The sequence below is a fragment of the Primulina eburnea genome, chromosome 15 (assembly GCF_022965805.1).
Source record: "Primulina eburnea isolate SZY01 chromosome 15, ASM2296580v1, whole genome shotgun sequence".
In the NCBI taxonomy this organism is placed as follows: Eukaryota; Viridiplantae; Streptophyta; class Magnoliopsida; order Lamiales; family Gesneriaceae; genus Primulina; species Primulina eburnea.
Genome location: NC_133115.1, coordinates 4,589,286 through 4,605,644, shown reverse-complemented (window position 1 = coordinate 4,605,644; position 16,359 = coordinate 4,589,286). Strand labels below are relative to the sequence as shown.

The following is a 16,359-nucleotide window of genomic DNA, read 5'->3' as shown; positions in this document are numbered from 1 at the left end:
TTACATTATATGTTATATTTCTACAACAATCATTTTCTTTATCATTTACATACTAATCATTAGTTTATTTTATCCTCCAACCAAACGCAGCCTTAGTATTAATATAAATTAAATAAAAATATAATAAAATATGTAGTAACTGCATAATTATATTATCATATTAGCTCAATTTTGTTGTTATTGTAAATATTGTCTAAAAATATATTTGGAACTTAAAGCTAATTTTAAAAATCAAATCATATTAAGTTCTTCAACTTTTTGAACAAAATACGAACAAAAGTCAAATTTGATTATAGGTATTTGTAGAATGTCATTTTAAAAAATTCTTCATATTTAGAGAAAAAACTCTTCAAATTTGCATCAATAAATAAAGATAAAAAACTCAAGAATAAGACAGAACTAAAAAAAATACTGAAAAACCAAAAAAAAAAATGTAAAATTTGGGTGGGGCTGGAGCCCACCCTAGCCCAAGGGTGACTCCGCCCCTATTGATGGTGTTAGAAGAGATCCTGGAAATGGTTCCACAAACCAGATAAGATCAAGATTTGGTCGACAAACAAATACGAACCGGGGTGAAGGAATCATGGAGGAAACAGTTTGTGATCGACACTTACTTCGTCATTCACCATTTCTTTTGTTTGAGGAATGAATTGTTGCTTGTTGAATCTAACTTATTTTGTTATTTATTCTCTAGTCCAACTTAACGAATTATAAAAACAGAGAACCATCGTGAATAAAGGCCGGTTTTATTGCCTTATGGTTTTGTAAGACATGTTTTCAAAAAAATATTGTGTAATATATGTTAATTTGAGTTAAAAATTTTATGAAAAAAATCTCAAAAATATTATTTTTTACAGTGAATATCGAATGGATCAATCCGTCTCATGAATATAGATCCATATCTCTTTCCAACAATGCGAAAATCTATAGCTCCCTTACTACAATTTATTTTTTAAACTTTCTCAAAAAAATTGGATTTTATTTAAAAATATGTTCTATTTAATATAATAAACATAAACCTTCACAGACTTCATTCGTCGGCGCACCGCAGCTTAGTTTGTATGTTGCTCATCGCGTACTTCGTCTCCTCGTTGCTGCCATTGAGGACAACCATCTGGCGGAGGGAACCACGAAAGTGATCCACAGCATCGCTCAGAAGCGTGAAGCAGTCGTAAACTACCGCCGAGGCTGAGGGTCGTCTCCTTCTCTGGCTCCTAGTACTCCAGATTCATGGGAGAGATTGCCGACGTAGAGAGCTATGCTTCTGGTCTTGAAGAAGCTCACGAAGATGGTTGCACGAGTTAGCAAAGTTGGGTCTTGATGCACGGTCTCGGAATAGCCGGCTAGAGTGTTGTTGCAGCGCCCTGGGCATCGTTTGGTGTTAGCAGCTCGTGCGGACGAATTGAATATGTGGAATTGGGTAACGTGGAGGACTCGGAGCTGCAGAAGAGTTGGCGGATAGGGCGGGGAGGCGGAGGGGATTAGGAAGAATAGGTTTAGGATTTTCATGGTACAAGTTTAGTTTCAAACTTCCCACAAATAAAATTCTCAAGTTCCATAAAAAAAATGAACCAATCATGGGGAAATTTAGAGAAGAGGGACTTCATTATGACTTATTTTGAAAAAAAGAACCACAAGTCAATTTACATAAATGTCTCTCTGTTTAAGTGTAAAAACACCATTAACTTAAATTTCTAACATTAAATCCATCCATCTCATTCAGTAGACTCCAAACCGAGTTTCTCTTCCGTCGACCCCCTTCTATTTCTTTTCCGACAACGATTCTCAACGCAAATCCTCTTTCCCTTTCCGGCAATTCTCGACGCAGATCCCTTCCAATCTAAGCAAACTCAATCGGACAAATGGCTGAAAAATCTAAGCAAACTCAATCGGACAAATGGCTGACAAAAATCTAATAATGTTAACGTTTATTTCGATTTATTGCTTCTGTTTCTTCGACTCGTTTGAAAAAGAAAGGGTTGGGCAATCATTTGGGTAGACCAAGAGCTAGACCCAATGTTACTAGACCAAGCGCGGGTCAACCCAAATGTGGGTAACATTGGGTCTACCAGTCGACCCACGCTTGGGTCGACCCACCCATGCTTGTTGACCCAACATTGGTTCTACAATTCAATGTCAGTAGTGGTTGGATAGACAACGTTGGTTCTACAATTACTTCGATGTCAGTAGTGACCCAATATTTAGCTGGATAGAAAATTCTACAATTCGATTTCAGCAGTGGTTGAAGATAAAAGCAAATTTCTCAATATAGGGGATAATTAAAGGTATTGATCCAGAATGGCTCTGCCTCTCGTGGGAAAAGGCACAAAGACTTCTCATCCCTGTCCACACAGATGGGCGCTGGTTTTTGCTAAATAGCTATCCACAGAAACATTTGTCTTAGTTGCTGCTGGATATGCCTTATTGAGGGACAATGAGCACATAGTATTAAATTTAGATGATAGACTTGTATCTGAGTTCGATATTTTTTAGCCTATAATATGTTTTGTAAGAACCGAGAATTTTTATATGATTAACAAGTGTAAGGAAATTTAAGTGTAGAAAATATTCTTGTGGATTATTGTTTTAAAAATAAGGGAGGATATTGGAGAATATTTTATGGAGAATCTTTAATGTCAAGATTTTTCTTTTCCATGCACTTATACAAGCCTAGTTTCGAAATTTTGGGAGGAGTTTTACAAGATTGGGATACCATACAATTCTAAAGGAATTAAGGCATGATATTGCTAAGCAATTTTCGAAATTTATGTGCCAGTATATGGCTAAATATTGGGAGGCATGGATATAAGGTAAGGATACAAGGTAAATTGGAAATAATCCACCAAACTTTTGGCACAAAATCGTGGACCTAGCCACCTACCCTTTCGAAATTTAAGAGAAAGGAAACCAAGGATTTAAATCTCAAGGATTAGGGAGATGAATCATCAGCAATATAGCAAGGAATATTTGAGCCAATCCTTGAGATTTTGAATGATTTTTGGTAAAGATGTGAGTGCCAAATTTGGCTCCCCTCCCTTCACCTATAAATAGGCCATCACCCTCACTCATTCTCCACTCCAATTTTCGAAATCCTAGAGCTAGAACCCTCGAAAATCCAGCAAGCATCCAAGCCGAAATTCTGCTCCAAGGTCGTGCAAGAAATCGCGCCGAAGTGCTGCCGAAGCGAGGATCAAGGAGCGACCTATTTTCGAAGTCAAGCATCCACGTTTTAGCAATTTAATTACTATAAGTGGGCTTGTTTTAAGACTTTAAAATTTCGGAATTTAGTATGCATGTGTTCGATTTTTAAACGAAAAATAAATAGTCGAGTACAATCTTCTTTCTACCTTTCTTGTATTGTCATACGATTTTAAACGCACTGTGAGGAGTCAACTGTATACGGGAGGGAATCCCAACCACGACGTACCCTTACGCGGTGGGGGACATAACCGCTATACGGCCTCGCCCCCTTAGAGGAGTAAAAATTAGGGACTGACGTCAGTAAACCGTAGAAAGTAGATGAGTCGCAGTGCTGTGTCAAGATTATGCATGTTTATGAAGTACGTATGAAACTCATGATTTATGTTTCGAAATTATGCATGTTGTATTTATTGCGCTCGATTTTTCCCCCATTTACTGAGTATTCCCAAAATACTCACCCCCCTTACGACCCTCCCCAGATAAGCTCGAAGAACAGATTGAGGAGGAAGAATCCGAGCAGTTTTGGGGATGGTGAATGCTCGAGAAAGATTTAATATGTTTAAGCTATTTTATTTCAGTCTTACGCTTCCGCATTGAATTCTGTCCTTTAAGTTATTTCGTTATTGTAAAGACAATTTTATTGAGATTATGATTTATAAACTGGATTCGGTTTAAACTGTGCTACGAAGGCTTGTCGTTTTAAATTGTGTGATTGTAAACGACGCCGGTATCAACTCCGAGTTTCGGGGCGTGACATGTTTGATAATCATTGGGCATTGTATTGATCTTTTAATTATTAGGCATTCTATTGGTCTTTTAATTTTGATTTAAGTATTTATGGTTGAATTTTGTTGTTGGCCAGTTTTTGGGTCGACACTGGTGATTTCTGGGTCGACCATGTTGATTATGGGTCGACCATGGTGATTTCTATTTGGGTTTACCCTGTTGATCTTTGGGTCGACCCATGTTTATTTTGGGTCGACCAAGGTTGCTTTTGGGTCGATCATTTTTCTAACACATGAATCCATGGATTTGATAAATATGACCGATAATTACTTACTTTTGATGGATAATGATACAATTTTGACCAATGTTGCATGTTTTTAACATATGAATCGCATAACTTCACAAGTATGTTTTATAATGTTACATGATTATGTTACATGTTATGACATATGAGGCACTATGTTACATGTATTTTGACATATGAGCCACAATTTCATTTTAACATATGAATCACAATTCACAACTATGTTACATGTTTTAACATATAAATCATAATTTCACAATTATGTTATATGTTTTAACATATGAATCACAATATCACTACTATGTTATATGGTGTTTTAACATATGAATCACAATTTCACATGAATCACAATATCAATACTATGTTACATGGTGTTTTAACATATGAATCACAATTTCACTAGTATGTTACATGTTTTAACATATGAATCACAATTATGTTACATGTTGTTTTAACATATGAATCACAATTATGTTCCTACAAAATTCAACAAAAATTAAGAGAATAAGATAATTAGAACAGACAAAAATTAATAAAAAAAAACATAAATAAACGTGACACACCGGGTAATTATGGGTCGACCAAGAAGAATTCCTCTTGGTCTACTAAAATTATGTTGGTCGACCAAGAATAATTTCTTCTTGGTTGACCAACAAAATTTTGGTCGACCAAGAAATTAATCTTGGTCAACCCATAATACTTGGTCGACCAATTCTTCTGGGTGGACTCTTGCTTTTTCTCAAAGTAGATTTTGGGTCGACTAAATTGGTTCAGGGTCCACATATCACAATTTGGGGAATAAGGGGTAGATGACTCGTAAATTTAATTGGGGGAATATGTGTGTCAACCGAGAAAAAAGAGAAGAGGAGAATTAAAGAGTTAAATTGCATTTAATATAATAATCAAAGTCAACTCCTTATTTCTTAAAAAAAAATCATAATCTTTATTTTTAAAATACTTTCTGTCTCACTTCTATTTTCTTAATTAGCCCACCAATCATGGTACTCTTTTTTATACACTTAGTTAAAAAAAAAAAACAAACAAACAAACTAACAAACTTTATCTTTTAAAATACTTCACTCCATGAAATTTTATACATATCTACTTTTCAAATTCGTTTATGCGACGATTATTGTTCCTGCTACACGCATACTTGCAATACTTTTTCATCTCAGCATTACAAGTCCGTTTTGGCAATCTAAAAGGACCAAATAAAAGGGATGGAGAAATGCTTGTCCTAAAGGACAAAGACAGTGAAACTCTACACGTATTAATAAACAAATCAGGATCCAAAATTTTAGTTTTTGTATAAAAAAAAAAAAAATCTAATTGAAGACACCACAAGAATACATAATTCGATACACCTCGGCCTTATTAGTGGCTCAAATCATGTGTCATTTTCTTGCTATCTGATGGGGACAAATTAGAAGCACAAGCCTGGCAGCGCCTAAACTGCAGAAGCAAACAAGAGGAAAGCAAAATAATTCAGGACTATTGGTTTTGCATCAAATATCTATATCATACATGTACTGCCAGTAGTTATTAATACAGATGTTGACAATGCCAATCACTGGTTGATTTTGTAATCTATTGATAATATCTCTTATTTCGAACATTAGTTTTAAATTATAATCGGCGCCCTTCACCGTCTTACTCATGCATCATACATATATGGGAAATTCAAGATTGCTTCAAGTTATAGGATGTGATTTAGCATTATTTGGCAAATGTGAAATACGTTCTCTCAAGAACTGTTATGTTCAAACTTTCCCATCCTCAAACGGCTTCGTGCTTCACCAGATGTGCCAGCAAATGCATAACATTAGTACTCAAGAAGTACCACGAGGGCAGTTTATATAAAAAAAATATACAAAAACTTATTCTAAATTATATCCTTTACTTTATAAAAAATAATTGACTCATAAGGTAAACTACTAATATAAAGCTAGTAACTTCGTGCTGAAGGTAAAGGATAAGAAAATGAGTTTTTTGATGATTAAATAAGTGACAAACCTGAAGACATTCAAGCACAAACTATTTGCAGATAGGACCTGATTCATCTTCCAGTTCCTCTTCTGTTTTCTTGACTAGTGGGAGACACGGAATTTATCTTTGTTCCCAGTTTCTTTGCCCTTCTTTGAACAGCTATTTGCTTCTGACGTTGATTGTGGCTCCTCCTTTTACTGCATTCTCCATTAAACCAGTGTAGTGAGCCGATGAAATATTTACCGAGGATGTAAAGCCTTCAACTAATGAAATATCATGTGAAAAAATTGCATTTATGGAAAACAAATCTCCATAAATCTTATTAATCAATTTTTTAAAAAAAAATAAATTTATGGTCCTGAAAGCAGATGCAAGGCTGGTTTTCATCCCGTAATTCAAATGGATAAGTCACAAATATAGTCCTGCACTACACCAGCCAATGTCCTAAACCATCTCAAATTTGTTTAGCTTCTTCATTTCTTCCTCTTGCCTAAAAGGAATTTCCAATTCTATTTTTAAAATAATTAAAACAAGACACCAAATTTAGAGATGCTTCAAGGGTAGTAAAAGTGGAAAAAAAAGACAAAAAGAATGAATGATAGGTCCATCATCCTTTGCAGATTTTTCAATATTGGCTTCACATCTTTTTGGACTGCATTTCTCCTGCAAAATACAAATAAAATGCTGAAAATTTCACAACGCAAAAATTGCCTGACCTTGCAAAAAAAATTCCAGCGGTAAGAACCATCCCACCAATAGCCCAAGAAACTCTTTCATTAAACGGCATATTAGTCATCCACTGCCTCAAATATTCTAGGACCCCATTACTTTGATCTCTGTGTAAAACTTTGGAAAGTGAAGTCTTCCACGAATTAGTAATATAATCCAGACCACCCCTCCCACCATAGCATGATGTTTCTCCAGGATCGTCAAATGAACTGACAGAGAAACCTGATGCATAGCAGAGCTCTGTTCCATTGGAAACCCATTCAGAAGCTTTACCACAAACAAAGTCGCCTGATCCACATGGTGCTAAGACCTGCCATGTAATTTTCCAAAGAGCAATAAAATCTGCTGAATATCAGCAAGGTAATATGGGCCATCGCTTGAGCAATAAATTTCCAAATTTCAGATCTCTTCAGTCCAGTGTCATCAATACAAGTCTACTCAAAATTAAGTACAAAATAATGAACACCAAGCCAGTCCTCTCATACTCATAACTTGTTATATTTCCTTTTAAAGAAACGTCCATCTACATCCAATGAGGAATGCTCGCAATAGATATATCTCCCCTCTCCCCCCACCATAAAGCACAATCATGTCAGCCTTACTAGAGCATCTCCATAATTAATAATATATTAAAATATGAGAAAAATTTTAAGATAAAAATAGAGTACAACAAACCTGTGTCTTTACATCCATAGAAAAGTATGCAGTTAAGCATGCTTCGTACACTCTATTACAAAAGGAAGTACATATACATGGAGGTCCAGGCTGCACACCAACCCGTGGATCACAGATAGAACATTCCAAATATTCCCATAACCGCAAGCAATCTTGGTTTGCTTCCCCAGATGAAGCAAGCCTTCTAATGGATAATAAAGCAGGATGAGTCTGTGTTACATCACAGCAACTCCTTTTGCGAAAAACCCGGCAGAGAGTCATATCCTTGTGGCCCTTGCTTGCTTTTTCTGGTGGTTTACCCTCATTTGCAAATTGGGGAAACCGACCACCCTGAGAAATGCACACTTCGCCGGTTTTACCTGTGTTTATCAATGATATTTAAAGATCGAGATGTATTTGATAGCTTTCGCACCACAAATAACTCAGTCAATATTTCATGTTCCTTTCATTGAAATTAATTATTATTATACATGGAGTTCTACTGATATGGATCAAAATTATATGGGATGACGACGCTTCTAGTATGTCCTCTCTCAAGATTCAAAAAACTTCCCAAAACATAAGATGGACACAAAATCATGGTTGAGTTTTAATCCCCAGGTTATTTTCTCACTTCATCAAGAAAGGCATCTTGATTCTCTCACTTAGCTTCTTCTTTTCTAAAGATAAATTTTCAGAAAATCTAATCATTAGAACAAATTCGTCTTTTATGGTACATATCTAAGCATATCCATTAAAGGCACCCGTAGGCCTAGGCCACAAGCACAGAAAGGCCAACCTCAACGCGTTTTTATTATTGATTGAATATCAAAGTTTTAGAGTTTTCTCTCAAAACATTCAAAGCTTTGCTTTGTTCTTCAAATCAAAGTTATCAAAGTTTTAACTTTGTCGCGTTTGTCGATCGTTCTTGCGCGGATTGTCAAGGGCTTGTTCTTTGAAGGTTCGTCAAATTTCGGTTGTTTCTTTGTGATTATTTGTTGCTAAACTTGTCTTAGTTTAGAGGTGAAAATCACGTGTTGCTTGAATCAAAAGATTCGGACAACACGAATTCCTTGTTCGTTATTAAATTGAGGGCGCGATTCATATTTAATCGTGTTTGTTTTTTTTATTCGTGCGTGGATTCATATCAAGACTGAATAGCGAAGTTAATAAGGTAAAGCTAATATGTCTCTGGATTATAATCTATCCCAGATACCTTAGTCATCAAAACGTGACACATATTACTCAGTTACAACTGAAGATAATTTTTGCCCATAGGTGTCCCTCGTTTGACTCTATTTCAAGGGCTACATCTTATTGCTTAGCGATTGGGAAAATTGTATGGACACAACCAATAAAAGAGTTGATTCCAGGCTCAATTTCTAAACAGAAGAATCAGCACATACATAGATGCTAGATTGTCTCTTCGGCAACAAGAGGTGTACGACCAGCATAGCAAATCCCATTGAAGAAAAAGCATAGAAAAATATCAGAGAAACTACTACCAGGACAAGATGTAAGTTGGAAACTCTAAAGGGTAACACATTCACTAATGCTAAGCATTATGCCTTCTCAACTTGGAGTTCATGTCCAAAACACCTTCTCAACAGTACCATACAAATTTTGACAATTGAATAACAGAGGATAACTAAAAGATACTGCTAAAACTTAGGGACAAACAAACAAGAAAAAAGAAAATACAGGAAAAGCAAAATACAAGAGGAACAAAAATTAACAAGCACCGAGAACAAAAAGCGACAACTTTAAATCAAATAATCATATTTCCAGCTGCCCAGGTGGCTTGAATTATGATTCAATCAAACAATAATGTTCCAAACGGCTCGAAAGCTTGAACTTGGCTGAAATTTCACTCTAAAAACTCCATGCCCTCGCCACATACAACTACCAATTGTTCAGATAAAACATGACAGAGCAGACATTTGCACTCCTTCGGACAAAGAGAACCTCAACCCCCAGATAAGGAGGAGAATCATCAGCACCAAAATAAAAGAAATTTGATATATTTGACACCAGATAAAGCTTAAAACAATTTTAATCATTAATAACAAATAACTCAACCAAAAAAAATCGCTACACGAACAGCTGCTAATAAGTGATAAAGTTTACTAAATGCCCACCAAATAAAAAAATCAGAAAAAGTAGAAACGAGCCAAGTCAAAAACCCAATTGGTACAAGATAGAGAAGAAGAGAAAACACCAATCACCATATGTTCCCGGTAACAAAAAATTGGAGATCGCAAGCAACAAGAATAAAATGAGATTGTGCTTCATCTTCTTTCTCTTCTTCAACTCCATTCGTTATTTTCTTGGGCCATGTCGCTGAATAGTTGCGGAAGCATGGATTTTATTCGATTGTCGAATGATAATGGATTTGGTACAAGACTGTCACTGAAATCATCGAATTTAATATAAATAAACGATAATAGCTCGTGGCCTATTTTATAAGCTATTTTAATATATATATATATATATATATATATATATATATATATATATATATATATATATATATATATATATATATATATTAAAAAAAATCTGAAAATAAATTATCTGAACAAATAATCTATCGGGCCAAAAACCGGTTATACGACGAACAAAAATCATCGACTCAGTTGAATTCAAAGTTGGCCAATCGGTAGACCAACATATTAATTAAAAATTAAACAATCTATATAATTTATTGAATTTGATCATTTTATAAATAAAAAATTCTAAAAATATATTAATAAAATTCTTGATTTCACACTTTTATATGTTACAAAGTAATTAGCACAAAAAAAATTACAAATTCCGTTAAAACAAATACATATATATCTTTTTTTTCTCTTCAACCCAGGGGTCAACCGCTTAGACTTGCGACCCGCGTGGGCTGGTTGGCTAGCCCATTTAGACATGCTTTTACATGGGTGTGTAAATTTTCAACGGTTAGAAACCAAAATCAACCTCTAAATATAATTACTAATATTCCAAAAATATTTGCATGCTCTGAAACCAGTAAATATAGCGTCATTTCCGAGCTACTACAAAGTAGACTAACAAGCATGCATGATTAAAACTTAATAAAAACAATTAAACATCGAACCAAATAACTTAATCATCTTACAACCCAAACAAAAACATAATAATAATCTTAGTTTTAAATGTTAATATAACCATATCGAAATCATAATATTGTACGAGGATATGAGAAACCAAATAAAACCTCATCTGGATCACTACCGAAAAACCAGATGCTCTAACCACTGCTTTGGCCGTCCGAACCATCTAACGTAAGACTTGCGCCATAGAATGGAGTGTCCAAGAGGAAAACAAAGACGTGAACTACAATCGCCCAATACGAGAATGTACGAGTATACAAACCAATATAATGCATGTGAAATGCAATATGCTCGGATATCAAGGATCAAGTCAAGAATCTCATGCTCAATCTAGACGTGCCTGAGTGTGTAGTCTCTGATATGCCATAAGCATGTTTCGGCTCTCACATTCATCATCAAGACATGGACCTACAATGTCCAGGGTCATCAGAGCCCTCGGGTCTCGTCGGACAATGCAGCTCTCGATACCCAACCGTACACAATACACAACATGACTAAACAACCTAAACAAACAAGTTATATATCAAAAGATATCAGGTCGAACATTATATATCATGCATAATATGTCAAAGTAATAAAACAAAGATAATGTAACATATAAATGTGTATCATATAAGTATGTATACTAGGTTTGGATATTTCTATCAGTACATCACATAACTACTAAAAAAATCTGACAGAAAGTCTACTCTTATGAACCTAGACAATACCAACATACTGAAATCTATATCATACCAAATCAAAATTACAAAACATGCTCCAAAATTCTTCCAAATGATCCTTAAATAACTATTTAAGGTTTAAGGATTATACATGCATCAATCGTCAGCCTGCTGATAATGTCTCAATCTGTGTGTCCCTGGTTCACTGACAATTTCTCAAGTCGACACTAGCTTTGAAGCTTCCCGGCACTAAACTGCCCTAGAAACTGGCTAAAAACCTAATGTATATGGCTAAATATCGAGAAGGATAAGACAAGGGGAAGCAATATAGGAAACAAATGAAATCAGCTTCTATTTATAGGTTGGATCCAGACTAGTTCAAAGGATCTGAACTCAATCTTATCTACTATGTGTCATGGTCTTATTCGTCTAGTTAGATTTCTTGGGATAGTGTGTAATCTGAAGTAGATTGAGTGTTCTATTTTAAATTCGGTGGATCCCAACATATTGATCTTCAATTAATCAATTCTTTAATAATGATTAATTAATAACTATTAAATCATGTCTTGATTAGTACTTCATTCAAATAAATATTCGGGTCACTACATCATCCCTCTTTGCAAGGATTTCGCCCTCAAATCAGAATTGAAGTACAAATACAAATGAATAAGATACAACCCATGATTACAATGATATAACTCAAAACAAATATGGATACTCTGAGCGAGCACGATTTTTTAACTCCCAAGTCGCTATGTGGTAACTTGGCATTGCCATTTCACTAAAAAAAGTGGGATGGTCCAGTTTATGAGCTTCATCTTTTTCCTACCAAGGATTAAGAGTGACTGCTCGACATAAGTCGAGTCTTCTTCAAGCTAAACATTTTTCGAGTCAAGGACGTGCAATTCATCTACTACATACTTTGGGCAACTATACATGAAAAACATTTTGAATGAACAGATACGAGGGTAAAGTCATTCGATACACCAAATTTTCAACATATTCCAAGATCTCAAAAGATCTGATGAATCTTGAGGCTAACTTTCCCTTAAGTCCAAATCTCACCACCATATGGAATAGTGAAACTTTAAGGAATATTTTCCCTTGCTAAAATTTTAGAGGTCTATGCTTCGCATTTGACTAACTTGTTTGAAGATCTTATGCAATTTAATTCTCTTCTTAACCAGTTCCACTTGGTCAATCTATTGCTGAACTAATTCAGGTCCTTGCACTTGTCGTTCTTCTACTTCGTCCCAAAACAATGGAGTACTACAACGTTTATCCATACAATGCTTCGAACGAAGCCATACCGATGCTAATATAGTAGTTATTGTTATACACAAACTTCACAAGCGGCATATGATTATGTCATGCTAGTCCAAAATCAATAACACAAGCATGTAGCATGTCCTCAACTGTCTGAATAGTCCTCTTAAACTCACCATAAATCTTTGGATGCTAGGCAGTCACACCCATTGTCGTTCCCATTTTTTTATGAAAACTTCCCCAGAACCATGAGTTAAATCGCGAGTCTTTGTCAGTGACTTTACTTGTTGCTACACCATGGTATTTAAGAATATATCAGATGTATAGTTTTGCCATGCGATCGAAACTATATTCCGACTATACAAAATAAAATGTGTTCATTTAGTCAGTTGGTCAAAACTACCCAAATGACATCACAATTCTTGGAAGACAACGACAAATAGGTAAAAAAATCAATCGTCACATGCTCTCACTTCCATTAAGAGATAAAAAGATTATGAAGTAATCCACCTAGTCGTCGATGTTCATCTTCACTTGCTGACAAACCAAACACTTGGTTATAACTGATAAACACTTCTCTTCATGTATTTTCACCAAAACGTGGTGTTCAAATCTTTATACATTTTTGTGCTTCTAAGGTAGATACCCAACTTACTACTATGGGCTTGAGATAAAATCTCGCCTCTCAAATCCGAATCCTTTGGAACTACGATTTTCCCTGACAGACAAAAAGTTCCATCTGTTTGAAATGGAAAGTTAGATGTGTTGCCTCTGTTAGCTAACCTTGCTAACTTTTGCACAACCAGGTCAGAAAATTGAGTTTATCTGATTTTAATATACAACATCGGTTCAGATAAAATACATGTTACTCGAATGTTTTTCATTCTTTTTTTTATAACGGAAGTGAAATCCTAGAGAAAAAAAAAATTGAATTACACTTGAGATGAGACTTGTATGAAGTGCGGATAATCTCACCTTGTGACTAAGAACATCACCTATGAGATTTACTGATCTTGGATGGTATTTGATTTTGCAATCATAATCCTTCAACAAATTCATCCATCTTCTTTGGTTCATATTTAACTCTGCTTGAGTGAAAATATACTTCAAGATCTTATGATGCATAAAAATATCAAATCTCTCTCCACATATATAATGTCGCCAAAATTTCAAAGCAAACACTTAGATCATGAACTGGATAATTCTCTTTGTGTTTCTTCAAATTTTTGGATGCATATGCAATCATATAACAATTCTGGGTTAAAACACACTAAAGTCATTGAAGTGATGCATCAATGTAAAAAATGTACCTTCCTAATTTAGATGGAAAAGCTAAAAGTGGTACAGTTGTCAAACGTTTGTGCAGTTCATTGATACTATTTTCACAATCATGTGTTCACTTGAATTGCACGTCCTTACACGTCAATTGTGTCAATGTCTTGGAAATATGAGAAAATCCCAAGTTGAATATCTGGTAATAACTTGTCAAACCTAGAAAACCTATTATCTCATGAACTAATTCTGGTCGTGCCCAACTCAACATTGCTTTGATCTTGCTATTATCCATTGTTATCCTATCTTTAGATATGACATGTCCCAAAAAGACAACTTTGTCGAGCCAAAACTCTCACTTGCTCAACTTAGCATAGAGTTGGTGATTCCTCAATGTTACCAACATAATCCTCAAATGTTGTGCATTCTCTTTAAGGCTACGAGAGTATACTAGTATACCATCAATAAAGACAATGATGAACTTGTTAAGATACTCCTAGAATACTTGGTTTATCAAATCTTTAAACACTACTGGAGCATTTGTCAAACCAAATTAAATAACTAAAAACTCGTAATTCCCATACCTTGTTTGAAATGCAGTTTTAAAGATGTCATGTTGATGAAATCCAAGCTGATGATATCAAAACCGTAAATCGATCTTTGAGTACACTGAAGTCTCTTGCACTTGATCAAACAAGTCATTGGTCTGTGGTAATAGATATTTATTCTTGATTGTAACGAAGTTCAACTGCCGATAATCTATGTCAAGTCGCATAGACCCATCATTCTTCTTAATGAACAACACTGGTGCTCCCAAAGAAAATACATTGGGTCTAATGTATCCCTTGTCAAGAAGATCTTGTAACTCTTGTTTCAACTCTTTCATCTTTAATGATACCAATCTATAAGGCGCTCTGGAAATAGTATGATTCCTGGTACAATTTTATCTCAAATTCCACTTCCCTCTCCAGAGGAAATCCAGGAATTCATCGAGAAAAACACCAGGAAAGTCGTAAACAACTGGAATGTTTTTCAGGTCGATAACATCCTTTGATATGTAGACAAAATAAAATAGGTATCCACCATCTTATTTCGCTAAAGCCTGATGTGCCTTCATAGCATTCACTACTGGCACTGGAGGTTGAGCTCCCTCACCATAGAAGAACCAATTCTCGTCTTCTTCTGGACGAAACTGAACGAGATATTGATAACAATCTATGATTGCTCTATAATTAGTCAATAGGTAGATTTGCATAATACAATATAAATATTCATTGCCCAATGTCAATTAATTACATACACAGAAACATCACGTAAAAGGAAATTACCTGTCATGCGCTCTTATTTTCCTCCTCAATTTGCTCTTTTTTTAGGGCAAACACGATGTCCAAATTTTTCTAGAAATTAGATTTCATTTTCAAAACTAGTATCAAATAGATATTGCTTAAATTTTCGTATTTATCATTTAGTTTATTTTATAAATCTGATATTTTTGGAAGTATTATTTCGTCTGATGGTCTTTTCACATTAATTTACAAAATTATATCCACTATTGCATGTTAAAAATAATATTGGTATTAAGAAATGTGTTATGAATTAATATTTTTCTATTATGTGTCATTTTGGTTTTTACTAGTTTTGACACTTATTTAGACTACATTAAGAGAGAGTGGATCAAGATGTCAAAGAAAGAGGTTAAAAGAGATTTAAACATATTGGAGATAATTTTTTACGGATATTTATGGATTTATATGATCAAAAATACCTTATCACCTTTATTTATGATTACTCAAGGCATAAATATTTATTTGCTTCATAACAACCATGAAGTGTTGAATGTTCGATAAAATATATATGGTGGAAGTAAAAAAGTAGTGTCATGAAATGATATAGGGTAAAAAGTACTATGGTAGACACATTGAAGATGGATATTGTGTGGAATGTGATTAATAACTCCAAACTTATTACGTTCTTGTGAATTGAAACTCTTAGGACGACTGTGTATATGTTAACTTGGATCCCCAATTGAGGTTGTCCATAAGGCGGCATTTGAATTATGGGAAGGTTGAAATCCAAGTTTGGGACATATACATGATTGAGTATCCTTTTCTAAGGTAAGAGTTGATAATACACAAGAAATCCAGTTAAGTCTCGAGGACTACTTATGGGTATTTCATTGGATATATCAAATGGCTCGAAGGATGTAAATTTTAATGTCCATCAGGAATCATAAGTTTTGTGGAATAACGAGATGTGAAATTTCTTGATAATGACTTGATCATTAGGAGCGATCAAATTCAAAATATTGGTTATTATGATAGTCATTCATCACATAAGCTATGTATATTACTAGTTCATGACAATATCCCTCAAGTTAAAAAGTATGTCGTGGGACCGGTCATATAAATACCACAAATTGTTTGTCATAATTATGTGG

General features: G+C 34.7%; 1 protein-coding gene across 1 annotated transcript; it reads right to left on the bottom strand.

The window, feature by feature from the left end:
* Positions 1–5,335: 5,335 nt before the first annotated feature.
* On the bottom strand, positions 5,336–10,010 carry LOC140814411 (folate-binding protein 1-like). Its single transcript, XM_073173371.1, has 5 exons — positions 9,826–10,010; positions 7,622–7,980; positions 6,934–7,256; positions 6,245–6,414; positions 5,336–5,683 (listed from the first exon to the last, which is right to left on the bottom strand). Exons 1-4 carry the CDS (start codon positions 9,914–9,916, stop codon positions 6,288–6,290), a joined length of 900 nt encoding a protein of 299 aa, XP_073029472.1. The 5' UTR covers positions 9,917–10,010; the 3' UTR covers positions 5,336–5,683; positions 6,245–6,287.
* Between the last annotated feature and the right edge of the window lie 6,349 nt (positions 10,011–16,359).